Raw genomic sequence first — 16,962 nt, 5'->3', positions numbered from 1 at the left:
TCAAAGTTCAGAAGACTTCGAAGTTATTGGATTGGGGGAATCCATTCATATTGTGGTATGTATTGACTATTGCCATGAAGTAATTTCGTCGAGGGTTAATACCTACAGAAAACCTGGATAGTGTTTTTGTTACAATTTGAATATTTTTTCTGTAAAGGAAATAAAAAAAATCAATATGTGAACTAATTATAATTGAGGGTAATGTTTTATCAGGTTTTCTTTGACTGCGCGGGCGAAGCCGCGGGCGGAAGCCTTTTTTTTTTTTTTTTTTTTTTTTTTATAGTGGAGAATGCATTTAAGCATACCCAGGGCACTCGGGGAAAGAGCCCTGGGTTATGTCGGACTCACCCTGCTGAGTGCAGGGACCTACCGACTAAACTCCACTGTGTTCCGCCGTGCCGCTTTATAGACGGGGCCGCGGGTATTCGGTAGAACCGCGTCCGCAGACCCGTCAGCGGCAGCCTATCTCCAGGCCCAACGCGAATGTGGCGGGAGGCCGCCAGGTCTACCTTCCTAGGGGGGCGGCGTGAGTGGAACACTTCTCACGCCGTCTCTCCGCACCGGATGATGGATTATATCCCCGTTCCACCATCCGGTGCCCATCATCAGGGAGGCAGGTCGCGACCGTGTAAAGCGGCCGCGACACGGCGACGACGCCCAATAGGACGACGACGCCGAATCGGATCCGAGGAAGGGTTTCTCTCGCGGACCCGCTCTGCCTCCTCCTTCTGCGACATCACATACTCGCAGAATGTGATAGCCGCGGACCACGATCTGTCGCCGCCAACCATTTCGCGAACTATGGAAGGCAGGGAGAGATCAGGGCCGACGACTGCGACTAGGCGAGCACGGGGCTCTGACCACGCGGGGCACACGGCGAGAGTGTGGTCTGCCGTGTCCTCCGGACAGTCGCACCAATGACAAGCCATTTGCGGCTCCCGTCTGGCGACTTTGCACAGGTACCGCCCGAAACAACCGTGTCCGGACAGTACCTGTGTCAGGCGGAAGGTGATGGCCCCATGCCGCCTGTCGCACCACTCACGTAGGACCGGTCGGATTGCTTCGACCGTCCTTACTCCTGCGCTGGGCTCTTCGAGCCGACGTTTCCACTCAATGAAACGCCGCTCGAGAGCATCAGCCCTCCATTGCTGGACCTGCTCCAGATATGGGTTGATCCCATGCGATCTAGACGCGGCGATGCGGCGATAAACGTCCGCCAGCATTTCGGCGTCCAGGTCCCACGGGGGCGTCCCCGCCATTAAGCACGCGGCCTCGAAGGACACCGTGCGATATGCCCTCACGATTCTGAGCGCCATGACCCGCTGCGGTCTACGCAATAGGGGTCTGGTACGGGCGCTCAAAGAGTCAGCCCAAATGGGCGCACCATAGAGGGCCATGGAGCGAATGACGCCGGTGTAAAGACGACGGCACGCACCCCCAGCCCCTCTAAGATTCGGGAGCAGACTTCCAAGTGCCCCGGCCACCCCAACAAGCCGGGGGGCTAGGCGGCGGAAGTGCTCCACGAATGTCCAGCTGCTGTCCAACACGATGCCCAGATAGCGCAACGTGGGACCAACGCTGATGGACGCACCGCCCACCTGGAGCGGGCGGAAGCCTAGTCTAATATAAGCTAAAACTAGTCTAAGAAATTTTACAAGAACTGCCCTCAGCTTATCAAAAAGATTAAGAATATGAGATTTTCATGAAAGGTCAATAACTAACCCCAAGTATTTATATTCTTCCACTAATTCAATATTTTCACAATTACATTTCTTTGCAATATTATGTAGACATTCATAATAATAACCTAATATTTTTGACGAATTTGTAATCTTACAATAAGGTGAGCCAATATGTATACATTCTGTTTTACTTATATTAATTATGATCGTGCGCCCATTTTATTATATTTGTAAATTCATTTTGTATTTTATCTTTATGCGCATAAAGTAGACATGTATCGTCCGCATACATATATATACTGCAATCACGTACTACGTTGCACATACTGTTCACATGCATTATGTATTCGACGGGTCCGAATACGGATCCGGTTACGAATCCGAATACGGATCCCAAGGTATGCCTGGAGCCATTTACTAACGCTCCCTGCGACCCCACGCTCTATCATTGCCTGAAGCAGCTGGTGGTGATCAAAAGTGTAAAAAGCTTTTTTGAATTCTATAAAAACCACTACCACCTGCTTCTGCTGGTCTAGGACCTCATTAACTTCATCCCTGAATCGTGCCAGAAGCGTCTGCGTGCTTCGGCCCGGTATAATCTGTCCGACAATATATTTTATATACATATACTAGCTTTCTGCACGCGGCTTCGCCCGCTTTGTCTAAAACCTTATAAATTATATACTAAAACCTTCCTCGAGAACCACTCTATATATTAAAAAAAACCACATCAAAATCCGTTGCGTAGTTTTAAAGATTTAAGCATACATAGGAACAGAGAAAGCGACTTTGTTTTATACTATCATGGACCCAATAAATATCTAGATACTATGTAGTGATAATAGGTCTGATACAGCATACAGCCCCTTGTCTACACATTTATAAACAATGCCAGGACTCAGTGTATTTTTTAAATTTTCTATCCAGGCGATTTATTCGAATTTAAATTATTAATAATTTTTTCAAGTTTTTTAGATATTAAGTATATATATTTATTTATTTTAGCCATAAGTCAAAAGGCACCAGTTTTAAAATAAAATAAGAATTACATATTTTAATTAGCGGTTCACGCAGTCAAAGGTTCAGAGGTAACTAACAAAAAAATTACAATCGAATTGGCAATCTCTCTTATTTTGAAGTCGGCTGATATTAATTGCATACCTCGTAAGTATATTATTACTAGATTTCCGCCCGCGGCTTCGCCCGCTTTTGCAAAGGAAAACCCGCATAGTTCCCGTTCCCGTGGGATTTCCGGGATAAAAGCTATCCTATGTGTTAATCCAAATGTGTGCTAAATTTCATTGTAATCGGTTCAGTAGTTTTTACGTGAAAGAGTAACAAACATCCATACATCCATACACACAAACTTACAAACTTTCGCCTTTATAATATATATTAGATAATTCATTACAATGCAATTTATATCAGCCAACTCCCGACTAGCTCTACCGTCTACGTACTCAAACCATGGACCCAATAAAAGCTCAAACTCAAACATTTATTTATTCAATTAGACCTCTTTTAGAAGCACTTTGAAATCGTTATTACATATTTTTAACATTTACCACCGATTCGGAAAGCAGTAGGTATCTATGGAGAAGTTTGAGTAGTGATAGCACACTCATATCTTACGGCTAAATGTATAATACCTTTTTTTTATTATAGTGGGGAAATCTTCCAAAGATACCCACGGCCCCCGGGGAAGGAGCCGTGGGTTATGTCGGATTCTTACCGACTAAAGCCCCACTGTGTTCCGTCGAGCCGCTTTAATGATGGGGCCGCGGGTATTGGTTGGAATTCTTCCGCGACAATGTATTACGACCTACTTAAAAGTTATGACGTTGATTGGTTAATTCAAATATAAGGCAACATTATTAAAAAAATAATGACTAAAATCATAATACGATATATCTAAAATTCTTTGATACGTAAAACACGGATATCTAAATTATTGGAAACGATAAATATCGTGAATAAATAGACACATAGGAAGTTTGTTATATGATCTATGTAAGGATCTATGGTATAAGCCTTTATACATAATATAATAAGTGTGCGATAAAAGATACAGCAAAGCGATGTTAAATATAAGAATTATCAATCATCGCTATCTGTTATGATGATAATCATGTCAATAAATTAAATAAATACTTAATGAATCCCATTACCCATATCAGAAAATATCAAGACTTTCTGAATAATTACATATAATAAAAATAAGATAAGCAAATCCAGGATTATAGATAGTGGTCGCGGAAGAGTTCCAACCAATACCCGCGGCCCCATCGTTAAAGCGGCTCAACGGAACACAGTGGGGTTTTAGTCGGTAAGAATCCGACATAACCCACGACTCCTTCCCCGGGGGCCGTGGGTATCTTTGGAAGATACACTAAAAAAAAGGCTTATAGATAGTGGTGATTGGAAGTTTAAGCTTAAGTTTTGTTTAAGTTGTTTATAAAAATCAGAAGATAACATTCAAGGAAGAACTTAAATAGTGATTAAAATTTTAAATTGTGTATTTAAAATTCCCTACATTTTCTTTGGGTTCTTTAAATTCAGATTTCAGATTTCCAAAATCATTGAAATATCTTTAAATCTACAAAAATACAGAATGTATAATTTATAATTTCCTTTTTTTGCAGTTACACACAAAATGAGAGTGTAGAGCAAACAACAAAATAAAAAATATTGAAGACGAAAAACACCAAACAAAATTAAACATGGTTCTATATGGAAAAGGTAAATAAATATTATAAGCATTTAATTACATTTATAATGCAATAGTATACAGGGTGTCCCACTGTTGGTATACTACATTAATAATATTAAAAAGAAAAGTAGAGTTTATTTAATATTTTTCATCCTTTAGCGCAAGCATTTAAACATTTTGAACAAATATTCTCAGAATAGGGATAAACATTGCCCATTCTAGAAAAACCTTATTAAATTAAAACAGCTTACTTCAAACCACTCTTATTCCACATACAATCAGTGCCGGCGTAAGGGCCACTGTTACCCCGGGCGAAAATATTGTGGCGCCCACTTGAGGGAAGCAATATCAAGTGATAGGTTAACCAACTTCAGACCTTGGCGCCCCCCAGAATTTGTCACCCTGGGCCCCCCTGAAGCCACCCCCTAACGCCGGCACTGCATACAATTAAATTAAAAAGTCCTATTTTCAATTTTCCATAGCAAAAGCAAAAGTCCAATCATGGCACAAAGTGGAGATAGTACCGAAGGATATCCGTGGTATCACCATGGGAAACATTATGAATATAACAGTAGCAGAATGTTGCTTGTTCAAGATTATCATGCAGGATGTTAAAGCTGGCACTTTACCTGGGTATTCAATGTGTAAGTAAGATATTGTATGAAGATGTAGTTGGCAAAATAACACTAGCCGCTCCGCGCAGTTTCACCGTAGCTCTACTCCTGTTTGCCGTAGCGTGATGATATAATGTATAGCCCATAACCTTCCTCGATAAATGGGCTATCTAATACCGAAAGAATTTTTCAAATCGGACCAGTTGTTCCTGAGATTAGTGCGTTCAAATAAACAAACAAACAAACTCTTCAGCTTTATAATATTAGTATAGATTTAAAGCTATATTTAAAATTTTAAATAAAACACATTTTACAGACATAACAGAAACAGTTAATGTATTAACAAACAGAGAGAAAAAGGAAATAAGTTAATCTATTGTTGTTACGACCAACAACTTTTAATAATAAACTTTGAGATAAATATTTGGCTATCAATTTCTCGCTAAACACCGCTTTAGGTAATCATCGAGGTCATTAAAATAATTTTACAGTAATTTTTCAAAACAATATTTCTTTTATCCAGATTTGCTTATACCAGTGGTTTCAATAATGGAAGCCCTTTTAGCCCCCTTGGTAGCGTGGCTGGGCTATAAAACACGGAGGACCACGATTCTCAGGTGGTCTCTGGGAATAATGATTATTTCTTCCCTCTGGGTGTTTTTGCCTTCGCCGCCACGGATCCAGGAAACAGGTAATGACATAATGCTATATATTTGAGATAATAAAGGTAGCATTTTTTGTTATAATTTTGTGTTATTTAGTCATTAATTCAGATTGATTTATTTCGTATTTTGTGTATAATTTTTTTTTCTAACTATATTGATACTTAGTTCACTGGTTATAATTTTTTCATGCTTTAACTGCAATTATGATTGTTTTACAGAATTCTGCAACAGCACAATAATAAATCAGGATATAGAGTTTACACATCTATCATTGAGGACGACTTTCAGACTGGTGATAACTGTAGGAATGGCCATCTGCTTCGCCTTGGCAAGGGTGGCTTCGTGGAGCCATGTTGTAGCTTATATGGACGATATTGCACCGGATAGAATGAGCGTGCATGTGGGTACGTTGAATTTAAATATTTTGTCATCTTGATACTGTCTTATTATAAGTAATTCTACTTACAGGTAAACCTATAGACAAGTTCAAAAAAAAATTAGTAGCTAATAGATAAAAAGGGCAAAAATTCAATGTCTTGTAGGTAAACGGAATATACGGTGGAGAGGATTTTTTGCCCCTAACAAATAAAGTAACGGATTTTCGCCCATATTTTGGTTTAGAAAGGAATAAACGCGTCAACGTAAACACGTGAAGAAAAGCGAACACGTGAAACTCGTGCTGGTTGTTGATAGATGAAGATACAATCATTAAAGGTACAAGTCCGAGACGGGCCGCAGACCGCAAACTGCAAGCGACACCACTTGCTTCTATGAACATCTATGAAATTGATTCTAAGGCTGGTTGCAGAGCTTGACCGACCGTCAGTGCGTACCGTCGGTCCTGACGATACGCATCAACAATTGTATGACTATGACACTAATGCGCATGACAATACGCGTGCGTATGGTCGGTCTAGCTATGAAAGGTTTTATGAATTTCCATACATATGACAAGCGCGACTGACGTACGCACTGATGGTCGGTTAAGCTCTGCAACCAGCCTAAGCGCGGCGACACTGCTGCCTGCAGACGCAACGCGCAGCGATTCATAGATGTTCATAGAAACAAGTGTTGTCGCTTGCAGTTTGCTGTTGCAGTTTTCAGTCTGCGGCCCGTCTCGGAATTGTACCTTTATAAAAATAGACTATGTCTGCCACATTACATAGAACGCGTTCTGTCAAAACATGTCGCGCGCTAAGTACATGTTCTACCGACCGTAGCGCGGCGTCATTCAGGTAAGCGCTCTGACGCGCGTTCAGAACGCGTTCTATGTGGCAAAGCCATTAGATTTTCATACGATTATGATTTTATTTTATTTCCGTAAGACAAGATTAAAGATTTGTCAATGTAGTCTTGGTATGAGATAGCAGTATAGATATCTTATTATATAAAATTTTTTGCTACCGCCCTACCGGGTAGCTTGGTTGACTTGGTTGCCTGTTGCAAAGAATTTCTGTTAAGCAATAAGGGGCCATGCATGTTGCACAAATGATGCGTTTTTGTAAAATTGTTCATTTCCTGTTCTGTACTTTTTAAAGTGAAACTTTTATTACATATCTCAAACTTTTTGGTCTGTGTAGACAGTAGCGCATGTCGCGTGACGAATGATAATTATTATCGTACAAATACGATAATTATCGTAAGTTTCACTTTTACCGTGGTTTCATAAAACCACACGTTTTTACTTTTTGTTTGTATGATAAAGTATTATAAATAAATAATCTTTATAATTTCCATTATTTACAGGTATTCTCATATGTGCCAGGATAATAGTTCTGTTATTCAATAACTTATTAGTGCAAGGTTTAGATAGGACGATCCTCATTACGTTAGGAATGCTAACTATTTTTACGCTTTTGAATACCTTGAGGCTGTTTTTTGGATTACCTAAGGTCACACAGGACACGGGTGATTTGAAGCTCATACCGATGAATGATAGAGGTAACTTATATTGTAAAACGTTTATATTTGAAAAATTTGGCGTTCAAAATATTGATTTTTTTGATAATTTTCTTATTTTCAGGTTACTTTAGAAGCTTAAAGAGAGTACTGTTTAACTTCGTAGCTATGTCACAAATGATATCCATGGGGTTGGTAGCAGCTGCTCTCTGGGGCTTCGGTTATTATGAACACGAAATTATTAAGGTACATACCTAATCTTTTTTACTTTCTGTAAAATATTTTTCACAAAAACAACAAGTTCACTAAAACAGTTAAGATTATTAATTTAGAAAGCCGTTTTTACATATTCTGAATTTCATCATTATATAGTTTTTTTTTAATGTATGGAATGAAAGTATGTCAAGTTATTTATCATAAATATTGAAAAAAAAAATAAATTTAAATAATTAAGACCCAAATTTATTTTTGAAGCAAAAATGAGTAGCAAAATAATTTTTATGTTTCGTTAAATATTGTACTTTGTTTTTCAGACAAACTTCAATATTATGCCAATAATTGGAAACAATATCAATGACAGCACCAAATTCTTGATAAACGTTGTATTTATTTTTGCAGTTGTGGTAAGTGATCATGACTATTTTTTTACATTTACAGCAGTTTATCCTTTGTATTTCAGTATAGATATTCTAAATAAAATAGTTTTGATCAGCATATTATACTGAAAAATGGTGTAATAATACTGAAAATTGTTTAACAAGGCCTTACTTATATTTTGTACGTAATAAACTGAATCTCCTCTTTTGTTTTATTATCCTGTGTTTTAGATTTTTTTTAATAAATTTTTAGGCAAATACTAACTATCAGTTGAAACCACTCATAATTAAATTTGCTTATAAATAATCAATTATTTACTTGCAGTACATGGGAGTAAAGCAATCAGCTCCGATAAGGCCAAAATTCGACATGACAAAGGCATTGTCTATCTCCTTCAAGATGACGTTCTTTGTGATAATACTATATATACTTATAGTCGCAGCCCCGCCTTGTTCTAAGGGACATGTCGCTGGGTTGGAAAATGGTCAGGATTATGCTAGTCCCCAGTGTAGCTTGCCTTGTGGGTAAGTCAAAGTTTTTTATAATAGGTATAATACATACCTACTTCCTAGGTTGTTGCATAAAAGTCGCAGGTCAATCCGTACTTATTAAGAACTTAGTGATATTGATATCACTCAAATTATTATTTGCTATTATCTCTGTAATTTAATTCGACAAAATTTAAATTTAAATTTTATAGAAAACTAGCTTTCCACCCGCGGCATGAGGCATCGCCCGCGCAGTCAAAGAAAAACCCGCAAAGTTCCTGTTCCCGTGAGATTTCCGGGATAAAACCTATCCTATGTCCTTTCTCGGGTATCAAAATATCTCTATACCTAATTTCATGCAAATTGGTTCAGTAGTTAAGGCTTGATTGAGTAACAGACAGACAGACAGAGTTAATTCCGCATTTATAATATTAGTATAGATGAATGATGTACTCTTCATTTTCTATAAAATGTGCACGCATACAAAACCTTAGGCAATTTTATGCTCTTATTAAAACTTATTAGAGAATTGAAAAAATTAGACAACGAGGCGGGATATTCTATCTATAATATAAAAATGAATCCCAAAATGTGTTGGTAAGCGCATAACTTGAGAACGGCTTAACCGATTTCGTTAATTCTTTTTTTATACCTAATATTCTTTGAAGTTCGAGGATGGTTCTTATGTAGAGAAAACGTGAATATGTACCACGGGCGAAGCCGGGGCGGACCGCTAGTTCTTTAAAAATTTGAATGCCATAAAACGCTAAATATCAAATTCGTGCACTTAAATTAATTGTAATCGCTTTTAAAATAATTCCAGATGTGTTCCAAGATTTAAGGAATTTTCACCAGTGTGTGTGGTTGATACCATGACGACATATGTGTCGCCGTGTGAAGCTGGCTGTACAGAACAACAAAGTATCAATAACTTACGGTAAGTTTCTCTACAAATCATAATCATAAAACGTAAATAAATACATAAGCGTGTTATATATTTTGTCCCAACTTTTAACAATTAAATTTTCTAATCGTACATGATCTATTTTGTTACCATCTAAAATTAATAACTCAGCCCCCGGAATCACAGACACAATAGAAAATCTATTGTGTCGTGGTCGGATCGGGCCGCTCGGTGCTCAATGGGTCAATGATAATTTCTGAAACACATAAAAAATATATATAACGATAGTAAAATATGTTTCATTTCATTTTTCATTATTCTATAAAGATTCACATGATTAATTTGTAAATTATCTTTATCTATATCAGATAATACTTTAAAAATACGTTACGAATTTAGATTTCAAATCTTAATCTAATTTCTAAAACAAATCATATTTTATTTTAAGAGATAAAAAAATATCTTTCAAATCAATATTCTATACGTTTAAATGTACACGTGATTAATTATGATTTATCTGTCTAATATCTGACGATTCTTTAGAAATACGTTAAGAATCAGTATCTATTCTCGTTAATTTTCTTTATACAGGTTGTTCACAAACATTATCTTTTTTTATACAAGATGTACACAAACATTAATTTCATTTATACAGAATGTATACAAACGTTAACTTTATTTATACAGAATGTATAAAAGCGTTAATTTTCTTTATACAGGGTGTATACAAACTGTAGTTGTGCCTCAACTGGACACGCAATTCCGGGCGCCTGCAGCGACTATAACTGTCAAATTGGATTTAATTACCATGGAGCCCTGTTTAGCATGATATTGACGGTGTCTCGTAAGTTTTCTTTACTTATTTTATTTAAAGATAAATAAGCTTGTGTGTTTGTATGATTGAAAGTCTTGAAAAGATATTGGAATTTCTTAATCAAGTTGCATACGGTGCCTAACTTTTGCCTATAAATCGATAGAAAAGTATTTTTGAATGAATTTTAATCAGGCATTTTAGATAATTTTCTGTTTAAGAATACAAACCGTTCGCAGATTTCAGAGTGCTTCTTTAATTAAAATAAACTAAAAATAGAAGTAAGAATAGATAATTTACAGTCGAACCAAATAGCTATCCAATCTGTCCAAATATAACTGTTTTCCGCGAATTGAATAATAATTTCCAAGACCTACTTTATCGGCCATCATTATAATATAGAGTTAAATATTCTTTCAGTCGTGGCGTTCCAAGCTCATAGCATGTCTATCTTGAAGTCAGTGGACCCTCGAGACAAGTCCATCGCCATAGGTCTGATGTGGTCTGTCATCGCTGTAATGACTTTCGTGGTCGGAAATAACATCTTTTATGCTATTGACCGTAAGTATGATTTGCATGTTATATAATATGTATTTGTAAAAGTGCCAATAAAAAAATAATAATATGTCATCTGCTTGTCATTCGCATTTTAAAAGAGATGGTCTAATTAATATAAACTCAAATACCGAATGATAACTAAACGTTATGACGTATTACGAGAAATATTGGTTCCTATTTTGTGAAGTAAAACTTCTTTGGGCGCGTTGAGAGCAAAATTTCAAGGTCGTCATGGAATAAGGCGACGATTTTAGTATCTTTGAGTCTTGCCAAAGAAGTTTCACTTCTGACACGTGTGCTCGGCACACGCTTTTTCTGATACCTCGCAGTAACAAGAAATAGCAGTGATGATATGAAATATTTTTCTTTCCAGTAAACACCTGCAGCTGGTATACCGGCCAGAGATGTCAGCTCCACAGCGACTGGTTCCCGTATGCCGTTGGAATTACCTGTGTCAACTTCACCCTCACAGCCTTGATTATCAATGGCGCAGCGTGCAGATATTTGCGAACGAAACGAAAAGATGACGTCACAGATGAACCAAATGCTTGTACGTCTACCAGAATCTGATGGCATATTTATATTTAAGAAATAAAATATTTTCATGTGGCAACTTTATTATTTGTCTTCTTTGCAGTTGATGAATAATTTTTAAGATTCTGTCTTAAAAAATCTTCGAAAATGTCGAAAAAGCCGCTGCGATGTATTAAAAATATTCGATGAAGAAGGGTCAAACACATCACAATTTTCAATTTTGAAGATTTTATTGGTAAATTGGACTTACCCGTTTTGATACTTTAAATTAAATATATTATAAGTAGGTAACCATAATATTGTTTGTTGATCTTATATATAAAATTCTCGTGTCACAATGTTAGTCTGCATACTCCTCCGAAACGACTGGACCGATTCTCATGAAATTTTCTGTGCATATCGGGTAAGTCTGAGAATCGGCCAACATCTATTTTTCATATGTACCACGGGCGAAGCCGGGGCGGACCGCTAGTTACAATATAATTTTATGAAAACTTATTATAGGAGTTTCCAATACGGCTATTCGTCAAGTCTAAGCTGTCCAAGTCAATTTTATAATGTGTGTATCTGTTAATACTCACGAAAATAAACATAGTTTTATTTTATTTTATAAAAAATTATAAGCAATCTAGTTTTGATCTGCATTATCATTACATACATATTTTCACATGACATAATTATAATGAATATACAAATATAGGTATGTGTAAATAATAATATGTATTACCTATACATATAAAAGTAATATGTATATTATACATGTAATTATGTACCTACATAATATTAAGTGGATATCTCATTATTTAGTACACTATATTGTCCACTTATGTAATGTGACTAATGATATTGAGGACAAAATAAAAAATAAGCAGTATCAAGATCGTTCAGTCCATTTTCCCTAAGGTTGCACACTCAAAATTTTGATTTCCCTAATTGCCATCAGATTCTGGTTTACCTATAATTATAATTATTTATTAATTACTAAGATTTATTAGTTGTATAATCAATACTCAGAGCCAATGCGTTTGTTTGAACGGGCTATTCTCAGGAACTACTGGTCCGATTTGAAAAATTCTTTGGGTGTTAGATAGCCCAATTATCGAGGAAGGCTATAGGCTATCACGCTATCATCAGGTTTTTTTGTCATGGCTTTAAAGAAAAAATAGCGTGCCACAAAGTGATGAAGAATAATTGTTATTTGTATTGTAGATAAGTATGTGTCTGTGATTTTGTAACAAAATATTTAAGTAAATTATTTTTTGTATAATATTTTTCATATTTAAATCGAAATAGAGAGATTAATATTTACAATAATTTTATACGAGCATTAAGTTAAGAATAATTTTAATACTAAGTAATAGAAAATATTGTTTTGTAATTTTTTACAACTACTTTTTAGAATCGGATATTTGCAGGGTTACGTTATAGTACCTACACATTATTATTATGTTTTTCTTATAATTAAGTAATAAAAACCAGTGACTATTTGCATAAATTAAATACCCACTACCTATTGCATAGATGTATTAACTAAAAGTCTATATTTATGTAGATGGATTACCTAATTATGTATATTAAAATTTATAGCAAAATAGCTTATGTATTTTATTTACTCATAAAAAACTTAAACATTCACTTTTAATACAACACCGTCCCCGGAGAATAAAATGATAACTGCAAAAACACAACTGACTTGCTTTTGAAGAATTTTTCGGTAGTGTCCCTGCTACTATTACTAATAGTTTAAATTCATCTTCAGCACTTACAGAAACCTTTTTGAGGGACCATGTTGCGGGGTGCAGTACATTATTTGAATTACGACACGTAATTGCTAGTGATATTGTTACTGCCTTTAAGACGCTTAATCTAAAAAATACTCGTGATCTTTGGGGAATGTCCGTAAATTTAGTTAATAATATAATAGAAAATATTGCGAAAAATTTAGCTATCATATTTAATACGTGTTGTGACTGTGGTACATTTCCTAATTTACTAAAGCTTAGTAAAGTTATACCTCTATTTAAGAAGGGCGATCAAGAAGACTGTAACAATTATAGACCTATCTCTATTTTACCAACATTAAGTAAGGTATTCGAGTTAATATTAAACCAATTGACTAGTCATTTTGCATCTAATAATTTACTGCACACCAAACAGTTTGGTTTCACAAAGGGGCGCTCAACCACAAATGCTGTAGTTGCACTTCTAGCACATATACATATATAATAATAGAGCATGGGAAAACTCAAAAAATGCTCTGGGGACATTTTGTGACTTCTCCAAGGCATTTGACTGCGTTGAACATTGTACTTTATTGCGTAAACTTAATCACTATGGAATTAAAGGAAAAGCCCAGAACCTCATAGCGTCATACCTGCATGATAGGCTTCAGACTGTAGTTGTTAATGGAGAACGTTCTAAGCGTGCGTCAATTAACATTGGTGTTCCACAGGGGTCAATTTTAGGTCCCTTCTTGTTCTTGGTATATATCAATGATCTTCCCTATTATTTGCAGGATAGGTGTGAAATAGTTCTGTTTGCAGATGATACCTCATTAATTTTTAATGTGGATAGGCATGACCCAAATGTTGACGAAGTGAACAGTGCTCTTTTACACATATCTGAATGGTTTACTGCCAATAATTAATTATTAAATGCCAAAAAAACCACTTGTTTTGAATTTTTACTTCCTAACATAAAAAAGTTGAACAGAGATATTACCTTGAACGAGGAGGTATTGCATCCTACAGAGTCTACTGTATTTCTAGTGTTAACATTTGACGAGAAACTACAGTGAAATAATTTAGCAAAAAATTTTTGACGTAATTTTGTTGTTTAAGTAACTATGTATTTTTTACGTGATCAGTGTATGTAAAACTACAAGTCCCTTCGCGCTTAGTATACTAATAGTGGGACACCCTGTATATGATTACATATCTAACGCGACAAGAAGCGATACTCAAGCATGTGTTCATAGTACGTAGTGCTAAGCGGCCAAGAAGTCCACGTCGCCTGCGAATAACGAGAGACAAATAAAAATTTAGTATCCTCTTGAGTCGATATGAGGCATAAGTATATTATCTTTCGATAGTATTATCAAATTTAAATGCTCAAATCCATTCAACTAACTTCTCGGAAAAGTACTTAATTACGATTACTTTATTCTTATAAAGTATGGAAAAACCAAAATTTGAGTATCGACAATGAACATCAGGTTGATTTTTTGTTTCATTCAAGATTATATAAATGGATTGATGTTACGATAAATTAAAACTTATTATCGTAGTTTTTAAAACGGCCTTATGGTTTAAACTTCCAATAATTTTGTATTGATAGGAAGTGTATCAAGCGCGGCGTTATCAACTATAAAGTTTAATAACCTTTTAAAGAAGATAGACACTGTTATGGCACAAGGAACAGAAATAAAATTGAAATGCCATTTTACCGGTTAGAAAAGTTAAAAATTTATTTATACGTTTTTTACAACAGAATTCCTCATAGTATTAAAGAGTTTAGTAGAGCTAAATTTAAAAATTATGTAAAAAAACGTATTACTTACATAGTTCAGAAAGCCTATAATTTAAGGAAGATAAAAACGCATGGAGGGTTGTCGCGTAAAAACTACAGGACAGTTCTTTGGCATATTATGATAATATACGGTTACATATTTTGTAATTAAATTGTAATACTGACATTATTAAAAAGTGCAACTATCGAGTTTCTTGCCGGTTCTTCTCCATAGATACTGCTTTCCGAATCGGTGGTAAATGTTTAAAATATGTAAAAATATGACGTTTCGAAAGTGCTTCTCGAAGAAATCTAATTGAATTGAAGAATGAATGAATTGAAGGATTCAAAAAGTTCATTATGCTCAGATGATTAATGCTATTACAGAAATGAGCGCCGAATTTTTTTGCATTAGCAACTCAAGAAACAGGCTTTTTAGGTGATGGCACTATAGGCACAAAATAATAACTAGTATAAATATCGTCTATAACTCTATAGGTATAAGTAATGCCGCCTAACTAGGTACTTGAGTGCACTTGAGTGTTGAGTTCAAATTCGTGTCGTGCATGTGTAATTGTGTAAGGGTGTTTTTGAGGATAATTCTTCGACGGAACTGTAAGAATTTAGTATCCTAGTACAGCGTTTCCCAACCTGGGGTCCGCGAGCATATCCCGAGGGGTACGCTCCGCTGACAAATCAAGAAAATAATTACGAAAGCCTTAGTGACCAGACTATTCTGACGACTGGACTTTATATTATTTTTCACTTTTAAGATGGAATAATCTGTCAAGTTATGGGTGGCTAAGCTATTTCATACAAAGACACTACAAGATATCAATCAATTTTTAAAATAATATAGATTCACTCACGAATAAGTTTTTTTTCGGGGAACGCGAATCATGGTAAGGTGACGATAGGAAAAGGTTGGGAAATGCTGTCCTAGTAGATATATTATTAAAATACCCCAATAGAAATCTACACTTATATAAAACTAGTGGTCCACCCCGGCATCGCCCGTGGTACATATTTCGCAATAAAAGGTAGCCTATGTCCTTTCTCGGGTATCAAAATATCTGCATACCAAATTTCATGAAAATTGGTTCAGTAGTTTAGGCGTGATTGAGTAACAGACAGACAGAGTTACTTTCGCATTTATAATATTAGTATGGATTGATTATAACCTTTAAGTCCTCTTTTATTGTTTTCAAAATTTCCTTTCTTATCAGAAAGTGGTTTGTGAATAACTCATGAGCAGTAACTTAGTTTTTGAAGTGAAAACTTCTTTAGCGGCGTTGGGTACAAAATCTTAAACTCGCGTCAGGACACGTGGCCTGATCGAAAAAGCGTAAGACGGATTTTTTTTTCTTTTTAGCCCTTATATTCCATGCGTAAGACGGATACCATTCCAAAATATCAAACATGCTGAACGTTAATAATCAAGTTTTCACTTCTGCCGGCACTCCCAGAGTGCAACCCGTCTTTCTTTTATAATCTGTCTGAGTCATAACATACGTAAAGATATGATTAAATGATATCTGGAACTTGGCTAAAATGCTAAAAGATTTTGATCTTTAGAATAAATAACTAAAAATATTCAGTTTTAAAATACATCGTGGAATTTTAATTATTTAGATATGACTCTATATTTCTATTAATACATATATCTTGGATTTCATCGGTTAAATTTAATAAAGTATCCCATTTAAGCTTAATAGTATTTGTACTGTAATTTGCGAAATAAACATCTTAATAGACATCTACTATTAATTTTATTTAACTCTAGCTGTACCGCGCGGATAACGCATGAGCGTAGAGCCGAGAAGGTCCTGGGTTCGATTCCCAGTGGAGATTAAAATTTCTCTGATCTGCTCTGATTTCTCTGGCAGATCACCTACTTGAACTAAAGAAAATCGATCAGTGAAACAGATGTATGCATAGTGCATCCGCCCCATATTTCGGTCGGACTTCACAGTACCGTAGACAAATTCGTAGT

At 35.8% G+C, this 16,962-nt stretch overlaps 1 protein-coding gene across 1 annotated transcript; it reads left to right on the top strand.

Annotated features, from left to right (window-relative positions):
- The first annotated feature begins 4,387 nt into the window (after positions 1 to 4,387).
- LOC123700904 (solute carrier organic anion transporter family member 4C1-like) lies at positions 4,388 to 11,541 on the top strand. The gene is made up of 12 exons (XM_045648278.1): positions 4,388 to 4,421; positions 4,875 to 5,036; positions 5,530 to 5,697; positions 5,890 to 6,075; positions 7,418 to 7,612; positions 7,695 to 7,816; positions 8,104 to 8,193; positions 8,492 to 8,691; positions 9,479 to 9,592; positions 10,279 to 10,403; positions 10,791 to 10,931; positions 11,302 to 11,541. The coding sequence occupies exons 1-12, from the start codon at positions 4,403 to 4,405 to the stop codon at positions 11,496 to 11,498; spliced, it is 1,719 nt and encodes a 572-aa protein (XP_045504234.1). The 5' UTR covers positions 4,388 to 4,402; the 3' UTR covers positions 11,499 to 11,541.
- The last annotated feature ends 5,421 nt before the right edge of the window (positions 11,542 to 16,962 follow it).

Source organism: Colias croceus, chromosome 20 (assembly GCF_905220415.1).
Source record: "Colias croceus chromosome 20, ilColCroc2.1".
Classification (NCBI taxonomy): domain Eukaryota; kingdom Metazoa; phylum Arthropoda; class Insecta; order Lepidoptera; family Pieridae; genus Colias; species Colias croceus.
Note: the sequence above shows the minus strand (reverse complement) of the source record. Positions and strands in the feature narration are given on the sequence as shown.